The sequence below is a fragment of the Sylvia atricapilla genome, chromosome 1, assembly GCF_009819655.1.
Source record: "Sylvia atricapilla isolate bSylAtr1 chromosome 1, bSylAtr1.pri, whole genome shotgun sequence".
Lineage (NCBI taxonomy): Eukaryota > Metazoa > Chordata > Aves > Passeriformes > Sylviidae > Sylvia > Sylvia atricapilla.
Window position 1 is genome coordinate 46731119 of NC_089140.1, and position 17343 is coordinate 46748461.

General features: G+C 37.5%; 1 protein-coding gene across 1 annotated transcript in view; it reads right to left on the reverse strand.

Moving 5' to 3' along the window:
* Window positions 1–1313: 1313 nt before the first annotated feature.
* The window catches only part of DPY19L1 (dpy-19 like C-mannosyltransferase 1), a 44803-nt gene continuing 28773 nt past the window's right edge, over window positions 1314–17343 (reverse strand). The window contains exons 15-23 of the mRNA XM_066321807.1: window positions 16764–16865; window positions 16024–16095; window positions 14546–14595; window positions 13906–13930; window positions 12665–12784; window positions 6230–6404; window positions 5391–5490; window positions 3853–3978; window positions 1314–2908 (exon numbers count right to left, since the gene is read on the reverse strand). Of these exons, the coding sequence (XP_066177904.1) occupies window positions 2752–2908; window positions 3853–3978; window positions 5391–5490; window positions 6230–6404; window positions 12665–12784; window positions 13906–13930; window positions 14546–14595; window positions 16024–16095; window positions 16764–16865 (927 nt within the window). The 3' untranslated portion in view covers window positions 1314–2751. The remainder of the gene's footprint in view (window positions 2909–3852; window positions 3979–5390; window positions 5491–6229; window positions 6405–12664; window positions 12785–13905; window positions 13931–14545; window positions 14596–16023; window positions 16096–16763; window positions 16866–17343) is intronic.

Genomic DNA, 17343 nt, shown 5'->3' on the forward strand with positions numbered 1-17343 from the left:
TCAGGCAGATTGTCATAGTTTAACCTAAGCAAGCAGCCAAACCCCACACAGGCACTTGCTCACTCCACCAGTAGGATCAGGGAAACAATCAGGAGAGCAGAAGCCAGAAAACTCACGGGTTGAGATACAGACAGTTTAGGAGAGAAAGCAAAAGCTGCACACACAAGCGAAAAACAAGGAATTAATTAAGTGCTTCCCATGGGCAGGCAGCTGTTCAGCCATCTCTAGGAGAGCAGGGCCCCACCACACACCACAGTGACTTGGGAATACTAACACCATCACTCTACATATCCCTCCCTCCCTTCCTCCTCTCTCTCCCCACTTTGTTATATAGTAAGCATGATGCCAAGGTCTGGAATGTCCCTTTGGCCACTTGGGGTCACCTGTCCTGGCTGTGTCTCCTCCTAACCTCCCATGCACACCCAACTTCTTGGCCAGTGTAGCAGTTAATGCCTTGGCTCCACCAAAAGACACCCACAGTCAAAACCAGCACAATGATCCAATATTACTAAAATTTAATGGAAACCATCTTCAAGTATGGAAGTGTTCCAGTCTTGTGCCTGAACTACTCCAAGGTCTGTATGGATTTAAAGCTGAACTTACTCGTGTTACACATTTATCAATTAGGATCTTGCAAAGAGAGAAGTAACTTCAGTAAGAGCTAAAAAGCCTCCAACTTGTGTTTTCTGGTTGAGGTTGCAGTGATAAGCATAATGTTAACATGGTATTCCTATGTGCTAAATGCTGTGTTATTTCAACAAAAATTATTACCATTGAAACTGAGAGCAAATTACTGAGATGACAAGAAATTCAGAACATAAGGCACCTGATTCAAGAATTCACATATTTCTTCCTCACAATCATATACTGCATTTTTTACTCCATATGCTTTCATTACTAAATGTTATCATAGTAATATCAAAAAGATTAAAATAATTCTTTGGATTTCAGAGCAGTTCGAAGAGAGGGACAGCATAATATGCCTGGAGATGAAAATTTGCAGTGTCTGGCCATGTACTGAGTAACGGTCACCCCCTTAAAAAATGATGAACATTTTTACTAAAGCACATCTTTGAACCTTAACTTTCAAATGTTTCTTCATTCCACCAGTCTTTTCACATATTCCTGCACTGATATTTGAATAAAAAGGAAGCCAGAGAGAGGTGTGTGAGTTCGTCTAATCATCTGCAGCCCTTCTGTGCATTTCTGTAGTTGAAAGTTCAGCTTCAATCGTATCTGCTGTGGTAACTGTGTTAAACTTCAGTTTAACAGACATAAGAGAAGTGTAACACCTACCAGAAACATGAGAACAATTTCCATCTTACTCTTTTTTATTTAACCACGTAAGTACATGTCAACAGTTGGCATAAACTTCATAAAAATACAGTACCTTTCTGTGCCGAAACACTATTCACAATGTTTATAGAAAGACTTTTTTCCTGCTTCCTTGAATTCAATTAACATTTTAAAAAGTACTTCCCAAAAGCCCTTTTTTTGTGAGTTTCCTTATAGAAATTTTTCCAAAATCTATTCTGTAAAAGTTAAAAAGCTAATGCATTTTCAGCCATTCTCCCTCACCCTCTCAATAAAACAGATTATAAAAAAATAAGACGTTTTAGAATACTGATCAGTTGTCATACTACTACTTTATCACATGTTCCCATTTAATTGACACTGTTACAGGCGTGATGGATGGTGTCCCTACAACATCCAGGATCACCAGATGCTATTAGGGGCTAAAAAGACCAGTCATAGCAACTGACCGATGTGAACAAAAAAAAACTGAGTAGAAACAAATCCAAACTATGAATGATAACACGGCGAAACATCAGACCTTAGAAGTCTTATGATGCTGTAGAATCACAATTACTGTGACAACTCCCAATGGCAACAAACATACAAAAATTCTACCAAGTCAGTTGAACGACTTAAAGGGTGTCCTCACACCGGGTATCTCAGAAAGTGAGTTCTCTATTATCTAATTATAATACTGGTGTGACATCAAGATGACAGAAAAACAGCAGAACCAGTCTAATAATGCTGGAGCAATTATACCCACACAACTGACTACACCCATAGTACAACTGGGATAAATTTAATTTTTCCTTTAATGCTGATGAAAAAGTCCAGGCAGGATCTAATATATGGGGAAAGGAAAAAGAGCATTAAATTCTGAAAGTAATTTCTTATCAAGTTAGGCGCTGAAGGTCTAGTTAAGGCAGTGAAGGATTTATTTTAGTATCTTTCTAAGGCTATGACAGATTTTTCCTGAATAAAGCATTTTCCCTTAAAAATTTCATGTATATTATGCCAGCTTATTCTGAATGCATAAGAATGCTTAAAAACCCTTGGACACTGAGAAGCTAAACTATTGCTTACTGCAAATATTATCCTTATTAGTCTTCTTTTTTTAATATCAATAGGATTCCAATAACATGCACCAAAAAAATGAAGTTTCAAGTCCACCTACGGACTTTTCCATAGCTACTTTTAGCTCTTTTTGGATCAGTGTTAAATAAAATGTGCAAACATATAATCATTTGCATAGCAAATCTCAAGGGACTGACCCTGAAATAGAAATCCAAACTGTTAGGTTTAAGATATTTCTATAATCAGAATTCACTTAAAATGGTAAAAAATAAAATACACATTTTTCCATTTTAAGTCTAGTAAAAAAGGTATTTCTGACTTAGAATTCTTACAGTTACTAGTCTAAAGATTTGAAAGACTGATGCTTCATTGCATGAAATGTTATTCCTTTGGAATCTTCAAGACTCTGTAATTGCTATTTTCAAATACTGTGATGAAATATGGCCTGGAATCCTTGCTCATAAGGGTACATAAAGGAATTTTTCCTCTATTAGCAGGATCTTCAACATCCCAAATTTCAGGCATACTGCAGCCAGGCCTAAAAAACAGGAATATGAAAACAGAAATTAAGAAATTCCATTAAAAAAACATGAAGCTTGCTTCATAGTGCCCCATGAATACATGATTATCCATCGGTATTTTAAGTTTGTCTTTATGACAGAAAAATGATCAGATTAAAAAATCAATAAATATAGTAGTAATTTAAAAACAGTATTGAGAATGTGTAAAATGCATCCAGCTTTTGTGGTCACATAATTAATAAAGAATTAATTTGGAGGAAGCACATAACATAACGCAAATTATGCAAGACATTATACATTACCAGGGACCCAGGATACCTTTTACCAGGATAAAAGATCATAGCCAACATCAATTCCCTGTACAGCTGCCTTTCAAAGTTATACTAACTGAGAAATTTCTAATTTTATCAAAGATAATAGCAAAGAAATTGAACAGATACATTTAATTTCATTATAAAATAGAGTAGAGTAGAGTTCTGGAGGACAGAAAGAGAAACTAAGGGGGGAGGAGGGGAAAGAAAAAGCATAGCTCTTTCTGAAGAACATCTTAAATGTGACAAAATTTTTAGTGACTATTAGTGGTCATAACATTTTTGTGCTCCAGCAATCTTTTACTCTGCACCTTTCACTCATACTAGGCTTTCATTATACACACACATCTGTTCTTGCCACCAGAGAATAATTACTTCTTTCCTTTGTAATGACTTCTTTCCTTCAGTGTTTTCCAGTGAAGTTTAAAAAACTATACAACACAGCCTTCCAGGTTCACACAAAGAACACAAGGTTGCTAATGAGGGTAAAGTCAATTACACCAATTACTATCTACAGATGCTGGATAAAAATCTATTTTGGACACTTTTAATAAAGAAAGCACAAATCAACATTCCAAAACTTGATATGAATCCTAGACTACATACTTGAGAGGTGTATTATTCTTGTGAGAAAAAGGGAGATTACTTACTTTTTTCTGCTTACACACAATGACTCTTCAAGGATGTAGTAATTCACTCCTAGTTTTATCAAATCTCTTTTTACTTGGCTTGCAGGCTTTCGACTGTACATGGAATACACTACTTTAGTTCTGGCCCTTCAAAAAGAAAAATCTAAGGGTTAGCTGGAACAGAGCATGAAAATGTAATCTTTAACGTTAGACTGGAGAGGAAGGTTATTTTATTTCACAAGGTAACTATGCTAAAGCAAAGTTTACATTAATAGTGCCATTTGCTTAAGTGTGATTACGTCTTCACAAATACAATGATTCCAAGAACAAGTTATACAGCCCTTTGGTTTTTCTGCAGCAGGAGACAATTCTGTAACAATACCCACGGTTACTGTGAACTGAAAGTGTAAAGATGTCAAAGCAATGCATTCACTATGTAATACTCAAGGCTGGAAATGACCCTGCTTGGGCTGGGGTGATAGGAGGAATCTGCCAAGGCTCTCCACAGAAGATCCCCGTCACTGTGTGGCACTGTGGCCAAACTGCCCTTGCTGGGACATTTTGAAATGCAGAGCACAAGACATGGAGTCTGCCTACAGTGATCAAGCAAATTCAGCCTTTGGACACAATGATCCTGCTTCAGAACTAGATGACCTTTCAGGTCCATCCAAACCAGGCCAGTCCACATCACATCCAGTAACATCCTCCTCTGAATGCGCAAAGCATGATGCTGTTAAAGCCCATTCATTTTCTGATACTTAACACTGCCACTGTCTGTACCTTATTATTCCCAAACATGCCCTGTCCCATAATTTTGTAACTAGGACAGAACATTTCAGTTGAAAGGGACCTACAGTACTCATCCAAGTCCCATCATCTGACCAGTTAATGCCAGGCATAGAACTAAGGACGTAAGGTATGAAAATGAAACCTTGCCCTTTGCTGTTTTATCCCTCTCTATCTTGCTGCTCTCTTGTTGTGTTGGATTTCTTTAAGGCAGTTTCACCAAATAAACAAAAAACCCCTACAGTATTAAATTTAGTAAAAGAAATTCATGACCTTTTCAGCTAAATCGATTTCAATTTAGGCAACTATGTTGATTTTGAACACAACAAGAGTACAAATCTTAGTAAATCCACTACAAAATTTCAGCTTTAATAATTAATCAATTATCACAAAAAAATGACAGCTAATCACAGAAAGCGAATAGAAATAAATACTCTGGCTATCTTGGAAAAAAAAATTATCTGTCTACAATGTCAGGAGTAACTAGAATGAAGAAAGAATATAATTTTACAAATGAGTCCAATTCCTTAACTTAATTCTGATTTTCTTGTATCTAAGTCTGAAGTATTATCTGTCCCTAGAGTAGATTCTTGCTGATGAACACAAATCCTCAAGAATAATGCATGTGTTTTCAATCTGACTGAAATAAGAAATCCCATTCTATGAGGTTTTAACAAATTTTACAATATGACATGATGCCAATCCTACAGTGTATTACAAACATTATGAGAATCAATAGCAGGTGCAAATAAAACCTCAACTGCAAAATTTACCTTAATCCTGCATCTTCATAGTGAGGATGATTTACAATAGGACGAAGTGTAGACAATTTAACACTTGCCATTGTAGGCATTGCTCCTGCAAAAACTGCATCTGAAATACACAAAGGCATTTTTGAAACCAGGAATCATACAGTTAGAGAAGCAATTCAAATACCAGAACAGTAATCCTGTAGAAAAACCACAAAGAGGGTAGGGAACTCCTTTTTAAAAAGCTGTATGTGACATCAACAGGAAATCAGTGTTTCAGTTTGGATTTTTTTTGAATACAAGCCATTAGATAACTAAACATCTAAGAATGGAGATTTAAAGCATCTTATTTTTCTTGAATTGGTAGAATAACATACTCATTATAACAACACACTTTGTCACTTCTTTCACCAGTGTTAAATGGGAAATAAAATCTCAGTCCATTGTGGCTTTAACATATTTTCCTTCTAAAAAGGCAACTACATTGTTTCCAACCATTTTTCTGACTCATCTTAAGAAAAGGAGGGGTGCAGCCAACAACACACAGAGGCATTTTTAATTCTCTTCTTGCAAAATGGTGACCATGGACCCACATACAGGACCAGTGTCATTTACGTAAAAACCTATTTTAATTGGACTTTTCGTTGAAAATACTCCACCAGTGGCTAGAACCTCCGTATCAGTAGCCTGGAGTCCAACAAAGCCAGCTTTTGGTGCTTTTTTCCATTGGACATAGCTTTTATGTGGACAAATAGACATGCCAGAGCCACAGATAGTAGCAACACCTCTGCACTCATTTGTGACAGGTTTCATATTTCCATCTCACAATAAATGGGGACATCCTACATTATTAAATAGTTTACCTTGTCTGGTATTGACTTTTATCCACTCTAAAAGTTCTTCCTGTGGCAAATTGCTAAATTCTCCCATGATGTTCCACTGAGTTCGAAGATTTGCAGATCCCTCTATTGCCATCAATGCTAAAATAGCAAAGACCAATGTTTTGGGCTGGATTTTATAGGAGAGCCATCCAAACAACTGAAATGCAAGAATCAATTAAATCCTAGACAACAGTTCTGTAATGTTATATGCAGAACAAGTCACTCTTATTTCTCTACGAGGAAACCTAACATATAGTGCACTACAAAACATCTCTGCTATTTCTTCTCCACTAAACTTCAGATTATAATTAATAGTATTATAATATAGTTCAGAATATTATATACAGTACATATTGTATTTCAGAATATAATTCCTAAATATTGTTCATGTTTAACAAATATTGCACATTACATTTACAATTCTAAATAGATAAAAAAAGAACTAAAAAAATTCAAATTAATGTGAACTTTTAAAGTTGTAACTCAAATGTCAAAATCTGCAAATAGAGATGATTCAATAAAGGTAGCTGGACTTTTACAGTATTTTATCTCCTATTTACATCTAGAGGTTTTTTTTCTGTAGTACACAGATTAGAGATTGTAGTGCAAACTTCTGAAACATTAGAAAACCAGACTTTGAGGATAGTATGTTTAATGCTGCTTTATAGCCTACTCTTTCCTTTCTTGAACTGGTGCTTGCCTTGTTTCCTAAAGGCAATTTGCTGGAAGCTCTAAGCAAATATTCATATATATATATATATATATATATATATATATATATGAACATGGGCAGTTGAAAAAGTAGTATTAAATTTGCTGTGTTGAAGCTTAGTTTGGGCAGGAACACTTTATCTCATCCATATTTGAACTAAAACTTAAATAAGAAAGTATAAGTTACATTTTTTCCCAAGATGTTTTTAATTAGAAACTTCACACTTCAAAAATATCAAACTCACACTTAATAAACACATTTCATTCATAGTACCATTACCTAAGTTTTTTTAAGTAAAGCATGAAACAATAAAACTAAGTCTCAGTCAAAGCTCCCACTAGGCTGACTACACCAATCAGGAAGTGTGTGCTATCTTTTCTATAAACTAACCACAAACTACCTCAGATTATTAAAATTCTCCAGCCACCTTTCCAAAAATTCAGTGTACTCTACTCTCATCCCTCAAGACTGACTAAACACCGAGAAACAGCCATATTATCCAGGGAAAGTAAATATCCCAAAACAGGCCTGACCACAGTGTGGATCTGGAAAAATGAAGAGAAATTAATTCATTTGCAGGTTGCTCTACATGAGCAAACCTCCTTTTTTATCAACAGTTACAAAAATGTCACTTCACTGACATGTTAGAACTTTGACAGTTCCACAGCTTTTAAAATCAAAGAAAATTACATTACTGTCATGCTTTTATAAAACCTCATTGATGTTCAAAGTCTCTGAATTTAGCACTATTAAGTAGCCTAGAATGGCTGAATATATATGAACTGCAAAAGAAACATTTCTTTCATTGGCTGCTGTTTCTTATGTGTTTTTTAATATCAATTCAAGGGTTTTGGTTGGGTTTTTTTTCACAAATGAATACTTTAAGTCTTTCTCCAGCTATTTTATTTTGTTTTCAAAATTTCTACTGGGACAATAGGAAAAGAAAGAGGAAACGTGGGGAAGCAAATGGCCAAAAGTCTGAACAGAAACAACAGCAGACATTAGTCTAACTTGAAGCACAAACAGTAAATTAAATGGCAAAAATGAACTAATCCCTAATTGGATTACTCCTCTTCGTTCAGCTTAAGAGAATTCAAGGTTCAAATCCCAGGTTTCTAATACTTAAAAATGCAGCTGTACAGAAGAAGGGAGTTACTCCCTTTGCAAAGATGCAGCTACTTTATATTTTCATTTCATTAAGAAACCTTTCTTGAAAATGTTATGAAGTGAATTACTTTCCAGTGAAAATCAACATCAGTTCATTTCTTTTCATCAGAATGCATTCCAGACAATGAAAATATTCTTTATTAGAGAAAGAACATTATCATTTTTATTGCCCATCAGCTGCCACAACCTGCTGGTAATGGAAAAATGGAAAGTGCAGGGATTCATGCAATAGGCTGAAAGAACACAACACACAAAATTTCTTTTCCATGTGCAAATAATTTTTAGCCTCCAAATAAATTAAAACTGAAGATAAACTTCCATGGTCTACTAGATGAAAGGATGGTGTTGACCTCAATTACAATAAGGTAACTGCCTATCTTAAATTTGCTGAATTTTTTCTTGCATCTGTAAAACCAAATTGTCATTTATTAACTTATACTTCATTCAAACACGCAAAACTTTATCCAATGATAAAGTGTACCGAGCGTTAATCAATCATTTGGTCACAAGTCCCATCTTCCCTTTCTTCCATCCAAAAAATTCTGGATCAGTATTGCACATACAGTTGGGTTTTTCAGCCTCAAAAAACTACTCCTCAGCAGCCAGCAGGATAGAAAAAGTTCATAAAAACCCACTTGGATATTTTCCTGGCCCTATAAAAACAAACAAATCAACCAAAACAAGAACCAAAACAACAGGTTTTCTTACTGCTTGCTTAAGTCTTAGAACCGATCTGCTCAGTGGCGGCTCAACACTGTTGAGACACTTATGGGCCACTGTTTCTCTATCATGCTGTGTTGGTTTGGCGCAGCCTGGTTTTGGGTAGCAGGGGGCTACAAAGATGCTGGAAGCTTCCCACCATATCTGGCAGAGCCACTGGCTAATGGCTCTGAAGATGGACAAGCTGCTGGCCAAAACTGGGCCAACGAGAGAGGCTGGTAACACCTCTGTGACGACATATTTAAGAACAAAATCAAAACAAAATTCATGGGTTTTGCTTCTAGTCAGAGAAGAGGAGATGAGAAAAAGTGAGAGAAACAACACGGCAGCACCCGGATCAGTGAAGAAGGAGGGGGAGAAGGTGCTCCACGCACTGGAGCCAAGATTCCTCTGCAGGCTGTGGTGAGACCATAGTGAGGCAGCTGTGCGCCTGCAGCCCATGGGGATCCACAGGGGATGCAGAGATCCACCCACAGCTCATGGGGATCCACAGGGGATGCAGAGATCCACTCACAGCTCATGGAGGAGGTGCCCATGCCAGAGCAGGTGGATGCCAGGAGCAGGTGTGATCCAGTGGGAGACCCAGAAGACAGAGAGGGGCCCTGCTTCCAGGCTGAAGCAGCCTGTCCTTGGAGGACTGCATCCATTCGAAAGAGAGACCCACGTTGCAGCAGTTTTGGGAGCACTGTCTGCCTGTGGCAGGGACTCATGCTGCAGCAGGTGTGTTATGGTGCTGCTTGTGAGAGCGGAACCATGCTGGGGCAGTTCATGGAGAACTGTCCCTCGTGAGAGGGACCCCATGGTGCAGCAGGAGAAGGAATCCTCTCTGGAGTCTCTCCTCTTTGGTCAGTGATGAACTGACAGAAACCCCCATGCCCTGTCTCCCTGCACTATCAGTGGGAAGGAGGAAATGGCTGAGGAGGGAGAAGGTGTTTTAAGGGCTTTTTTTACTTCTCATTATCCTCCTCTGATTCTGTTAGTAATAAATTTCACTTTGTAATTGAAGTCGAGCCTGTTTTGCCATTGAAGTATTTCTCCCAGTCCTTATTTCACTCATGAAGCCTTCGTTAATTTTTTTCCTTTTCCCTCCTTTGCCCAGCTGAGGCAGGGGAGGGTGGGTGAGTGACTCTGGTGGGTGCCTGGTGTTGGGCCAGTGTCAAACCACGATACACGCGGAAGCCAGTCCTGTATTATCTGGATGATTATCAGCCTCTCCCTACTAAAGCAAGCACACATCCATCAGACCAGAAAAAAATCCAGCTTGTCTTCTAGGTATCAATCAGCACCAACCTAGGGAACACACAGAACAGGCAAAAGAATCTTACACTGTTCCCCTTCAAGTTGGGCTCACTTCAACACTTCTCCTAAGGCCCAAGCCAGGGTGAGGATATTCCCAGGCTGTATTGTATAGGGCTGCTAATAATTTATCCCCTTCTGCACAAAATAAATGTCTTACTGCAGCAACCTAAAGCCTTTCCCAAGCACTCATGACCTATTTCTTTCAAGTCAACTATGCTTCCATGATGCTGCAATGAAGGAAGGAAAAGCCACTGGACCAGAGTCACCTGGTCCAACAGGAGCAGCTCCAAGAACAGGTGATCATCTGCAATTGCAGCTCCCTGAGAAGCTGACTTACACTCTACAATAGGAATCAGCAAAACAACCACACAGCCAAAACGCAATTGGAAACGGCAGAAAAAAAAATATTGACAAAATACTCTGAATCTGTTCTCCTTTCCAGTATTTAGACACTTACGACATGTCTTCCTCTAAGATCCAACACAACAATTATAAAAAGCACCTGCATTCACTGACTGGCCTTAATGACCTCAGCTGCAGTACTAAAAACCTACAACAATCCAGTAAGAACTACCAAAATGCTACTACTCAGATGCTGTAAAAAAAGCCAAAAACACACGATGCAGCTAAAAAAAAAAAAAAATCAGTACAGATTTTACAGTGGCACAAAATATATAAATACTTTTAGTTCTGAACTTTATTACAAAACTCTTCTACCACCACCACAACCAATGGGGCAGAAAAGCCCATCAAGAAACTCTCAGTTAGAAAAAGAACTAGTAACAAATCAACTTTGGACAACAACAACTTAAATCATAATTGCTATCTAGAAATCACATGTTAAATCACACTTAGAAAAATACTCAGTGCAACTGCTATTGCTTAAGCAACCAGACCACCTAAAAGGATGCCAGCCTTTCAAGAACAACTAAGAGTTGGAAAACCAAACGCCTGTCAATCTTCCAGAATTGCAGTGTGTAAAGGAAATTCTTAAGTCCCAATACTCAATTACAAGGTGGCTAAAGAAAGAGGTTTTGATGATCTGTTAGCATTTTGTATTTCACCTGTACAGGTTCATTTGATGTTGGCAAGCACACAGCACTTTCACTTAGGCCAAATATATCAGGCATCAATAAAGGGATGAGCACAACATTTATGCAGACTGATAGTGTGTAACCTGTCCAGTGTTATAAAGAATTACCCTTCTCTAAAGATCATTCAGGAAGCTATTCAGTTTTATGGAAAAAAATTATTTGTTCAGCTGGCCTAACATGATATAGCTTTCTCCTTTTTGCATAAATCTGTCTCATTCACTCGTCTTCCAGTAGTTTGACACAGGTATTAGCTGTTTCACAGACAGGAACTGCCTTCACCACACCACCCTAATTCTGCTTCAGACACTTTCTACAAAATCACAGTGCAGTGCAGGGCAACAGCCCTGCTGCTTGAGCATGGTCACCCAGAGCCAAGTGCCCAGGCCCATGTCCAGACAGCTTCTGAATACCTCCAAGGATGGACACTCCATCACCTCCCTGGGCAACCTGTGCTAGCGTTCATAACTCTCACAGTGAAAAGGCTTCCACATGTTCAGAGGGAACTGTCTGAATTTCAGCATGTGCCCATTGCCTCTGGTCCTGTCACTGGGCACCACGTGAAAGACCCTGCCACTCACTCCATCAGCAAACTTGCTGAGGCTACACTCTGCCCCACCATCAGTCCATTAACAAAGACACTGAACAGTCTTGGACCCTCCCTGGCCTTCAACAAGACTCAGCACCACAGATCATCCCTCTCTGGGGTCCAGCTGTTCAGACAGTTTTCTATCTACCTCCCTGCCTGCTTCCCAGACAAAGGACTACTTACCCTACTTTTGCTGCATGTTCAGATGCTAAATCGGCTATTTAAACAGATTTAATCACATTCACTTCTCAAAAACACAGATAATGAAACATGGAAATCCTATTCTAAGACCTTTTATATCTGGAGGAAATCTAGTAACATTTGATGCTATAGATGATTACACAGTACAAAGATTAGATCTCAGTTAGGCATATGAGTTTTGATTTTTAAGACAGAAATGCTTTCAACATGCAAGACTTCAAACAAAACTTCTGGAAAGAATTAATAGGCAAAAAATATGCAAGGCAATAAGCTCTGAAGAGCTGTGAAAACACAGCGTAAACAAACACTGGATAAAATTAATAGTCAATAAAAACTTGCAAGGCATAGAGGTGTGCAAACACAGTAAAATCTAAGATACGTCTTACCCTGCTCAAGCTCAATACACAGCATGTTAACTTGTACAATAATGCAGTTGGACAAGTTGCATAAAGCAAGACTTTTGCTTTATTTGGGAAGAAGGGAGAATGGAATAATTTTTTGGCAGACAATATAACCTCGTTTATTTTTACCTGGTACCCTCAGATTCAGCAATTACACACAGAGAAATCTGCTTTAGGACAACTATCTGTGTAAGACTCTTAAATACTGAGATAGCTATAGGATAAAAGAGACCTTACCTGTTTTGAACACACCAAGGAAGCCATAATACACAGATGTGGCGTTAAAAACAGTTTTAGTCTCATGATTAAAATTGCTAGGACACTGTATGCCAACAGCTGCAGTGCATGGAATACCAGCTGAAAAGAAAAATAAGAAACCACAAGACACAGAAGCAAATTTGCATACTTTTCATTTCTGCCTTAAACACACAACTTCATTTCATTATAGCTTAAATGATGAGCTTGTCTGAAAGAGTCCAAGTAAAGATATTCATATTTCAGAGGGTGATAATGACTTTCTGTTATCTTTTATCTAAAGTGCATGCAGCATGCTAAATGGAAAAACAGGAAGGAGAAACATTATCAATAAAAGGAGCTAGAGAAACAGCTAGCTATCTAAAAAATCCTTAGACATTAATAGTCAATTATACATGTAAAATTTCTTGTATAACCTCTTTATAGAAGTTGAGACCCTGGTTTTTAGTGCCCAAAATACCCAAGTATGGAATAAGAGAAGCAAATAATATCATCCTTGATAATCACACAATCAGAGGCAGCTTGCTTTAGTATTCTAAAAAGCATCAGATATGCCACTCACTACTCCTAACATTAATCTATGTTACTTGTCAAAGTGCTGTGCTAAATCAGAGGCATTTTTGCAATCAGTGCTTTTATCTGATTGATTATCATAGAATCATTTAGGTTTGAAAAAGATCTCTAAGATCAAGTCTACTCATTAATCTAACACTGCCAAATCCACTGTTAAACCGTGACCTCAGTGCCACATCTACACGTCTTTAAACGCCTTCAGGGATGGTGGCTCAACTCCTTCCTTGGGCAGCCTATCCCACTGCTTGACAACACTTTTGAGTATTTTTCCTAATATCCTAATATGCTCTAAGGCAACTTGAGGTTAAACCATGACAGACATCTACCAACTCTCTGGACCACCTGATCTCAGTGTTTCACCACTCTTATTGTAGAAAGATTTCCTCCTTATAGCTGGCCTAAATTTACCCAATTCCAGTTTTAAGTCATTATCTCTTGTCCTATTGGAACAGTCCCTGCTGAAAAGTTGTCCTCATCTTTCTTATAGGTCCCTTTAAGCAATGAAAGGCACAAATAAAGTCTCCCTGCAGCCTTCTCTTCTCCAGGCTGAACACCCCAACTCTCTCAGCCTGTCTTCATTGTAACCTGCATTTCAATACTGAATATTTGCATTAACATTGGAATAAAATTGTGCAAAAAAAGGATCTTACCTCACCATGGTTAAAACGTTCTTCTCTGAAAAAAATAACACCCCAAAATCCACCATTATTTATGTACTACAGAAGCAGTGGTTTTATTTTAAAATCATCTCTAAGGGCATTAGAGAATGCAACTAATCCAGTAATCACGAATCAAGTGTCAGATTTTTTTCCTCTCTATGCAAGTTTTGAAATTAATCGCAAATCGTAACTAACTTCCTCAATCCCTGAATCTATTTGGAAATCTTGAGTATTGATTTTAGCAGGTTTTTTTTAATTACTTCCACAAGATGAAAGTCAGGTATCTTTATAACCTTTAAGAAAATAATGGGGGAAAAAGAATTTGCGGTCACTATTTATAGTAAAAAAGGCACATAAATACTGGTTTAGGAGCAGAGCAGAAAAGTAAATCATGAAATATAAAATCTAGGCATAAAATGGGTCTAGCAGAGGTTTAGCAGATAACCTCAGTTTTAGTTATAATATAAAAATACCATTTGTAATACATCTATTCAGTTACTGAAGTGCACATAACTAACCTTTTAAAAAGGACTTACATAATGTAGAATTCTGAATTATGTAGCATTTAGCAAATCAAATAAACTTCCAACAGAAAATTAATTTTTACATTAAAAAAGAAGACAATACTTACTTTTCATATTGGCCTGTGTGAGATAATGACCATAGAATATATTTAATTGCCTAAAGAAAACGAGAGACAACAAAAAGTATGAACATATTTTCAAAGCCATTTTGAAGCATTTTCAACATTTGCTAAATTAAACTACACCTGGGTAATCTCTTTTTGAGATAACGCTAAGATAAAAAGACACGCAATGTTTTAGCTAAAACTTCTTTAGAGGATGTTTAATTAGCCAGGCAGTTAGTAGTTATCCCATCTGCTCCAGTGCAAACTGTAAGTTTTTACACAAATTGTACATAATCAAATTTACAAAAACAGTTATAAACTCCAGTTCTAGTACTCATCAGCTACACAACAGATATTTTTCTGGTGCTCTAATATCATGTTTTATCATTGACTCAGTACTGGACCCTCACAAAAATCTGTGTAAAGAGAACACAGAATTTTAAATACATGTTTTTGAAAAACTGTATTTTTTCTGACTGTAATGGGTTTACATGGTAAGGCTGGAGGAGCATTTTTTGCAGAGGTGGCTTAGGGAAGAGGCCAGGGGCTGCCTCCATGTCAGAGAGAGCCAGTTCCAGACAGCTTCAAACCAGATCTACCACTGGCAAAGCTGAACTTACCAGCAACACTGGTGGGGTCCCTATCGATAACACGTTCACAAAAAGGTAACTCTGCAGCAGGTTTAAGAGAGAGCAGTAAGAAATCTGGGAGTGCAAGGACCCTGAAGTTACTGAAGTCAGTGAAGGAGCATGAGGAAATGTCATGAGAACCATGAAATTCCAGCTTTTGAAGAACACCACAGTGATGTCTGTTTTTTTCCCCTGGAAGCCCATGAAGGATTATGGTGGAGCAAATAGAAATTCACGTGAGACTTGTGCAGGAATCCATGCCAGAGCAGGTGCACGTGCCTTGAAGGATGCTGCAACCCACAGAGAGTTCACAAAGGAAAAAACTCCTGGCAGGAACTGCATCTTGTGGACAAGAGAGCAGGTTTTCTGGAGGAGCTACAACCTGTGGGGGACTTATGCTGGAGCAGTCTATTTCTGAAGAACTGTACCCCATGGAAAGGACCTATGCTGACCCAGTTCTTAAAAGAACTGCAGCCTATGGAAGGGACACGTTGAGCCTGGAGATGAGAAGATGGTTTTAGTTTTGGTTTTGCTTCTTGCAGTCCTACTCTATTTTTAATTCACAAAAAATTGAATTCATGTTTGTCAATTCAAGTCTGTTTTGCTCATGACAGTGAATCAGAGAGTGAGGCCCCCCCATTTATCCTGACCCATGAGATTTTTCTACTCTTCTTTCCCCATCATACTGAGGGTAGGGAATGGCAGCACAGCTTGGCAAGTACCTGGTGGTCAGCAAAGGTTAACCCCCCACATCAATTTCTTCCCATCCCAAATAAATAAACAAATAGCAATCCCTTAAAAAAATTAAATATAAGTTCAAGGTAAAGGTGAGTCACTAAATCAATCACTTACCCTTTTGATGATTACCCCAAAAACCACCAGAACAACTGGCAATAAAAGAGTCTTTGTGTATCTTACTGGAGTCTAAAATGGAAATCAAATTAATTAATTGCTTTCCTTCACCTGTAATTATTTCAATCACCATTTTAAAGAAATTAATGTAAGGAGATCTTCCTGGAATAAAATATAAATGTAGGGTCATCAGTAAATTATTTCCAGTTCTTTGGCAAGCCATCCAAAGATGAGAAATAGATTGTATCTCATCTGAATTTGAGCATTATGGGTTGACTAACCTATAAACATTCTAAATGCATATCTAGGGACTGATAAATTAAAAAAGGCTATTAATGCCACATTATGAAGCTTCAATGCTGTTCTGTAATCTAAACCTACCACATAAGGCCCTTGCAGCCCTCAGTACATTTTCCACATAGTAAATACTAGGTACTGAGAGTCCTATAAAATCTTGTTTGCAGAACTGTAACCTTTCATTTATTCCTGAGGAAGCACTTCTTTCATTCAAGCAAGCACATTTCTTAAATCTAACATTAAAATGTTGCTTCAGTATAAGTTCACTTAAATGTAATAAACCAAATTAAATTTAGCTTTAGTTCATTAATTTCTCTTTTCACAAGTATGCACTTGAACTTATGATGGCAGTAGGAGGTGTGGTTCTCAAAATGTTTTAAGTTACAAATAAAGATAAAGCAAGAAGTTCCCTCTTCCACAATCACATATTTTGACCAAATTACCTCTTTTTCCATGAAGTCAAACTCGGCAGCGCAGGTATACATTAATGTATCAAAATCCTTGTAGCCAATAAACTTAGATTTCAATATATTTCCTATATGAGCCTGGTAGGATATACAGGAAATTGCAGTGAGCAAAAACTGTCCTGTTTTCCATAACGAAGTAGTATAAATATGAGAAATTATATTGTATTGAGAAATATTTTTAATTAGAACAGAAGTTCATACCAGTTACAGTACTGTCACAAGAGCACCAAGAATCTACTTCGCGTGTATTAAATAACATCTTTGAGTCTAACACAGATTGTACAGTGTTAAATAAAAAGCAGGAAACGGCATAAAAACGGTCTTACCATTGTGATTGTATTCAACAAGAGTATGGACTTGCAGTCATATTTTAAAGCATGACCTTCCTACATTTAACCCCTAGATACACATCTGCAGACAGGTTTTTAATAATAGAATAAAGGGACTGAAATACAGCAAATGCTGTACTTGTAACAACAAGATTTCAAAACTGCCCTGAAAATTAGTTTGAGAGAGGAGTGAACGGACAAACTGAGTAAATAAAGGTGTAGGTAGC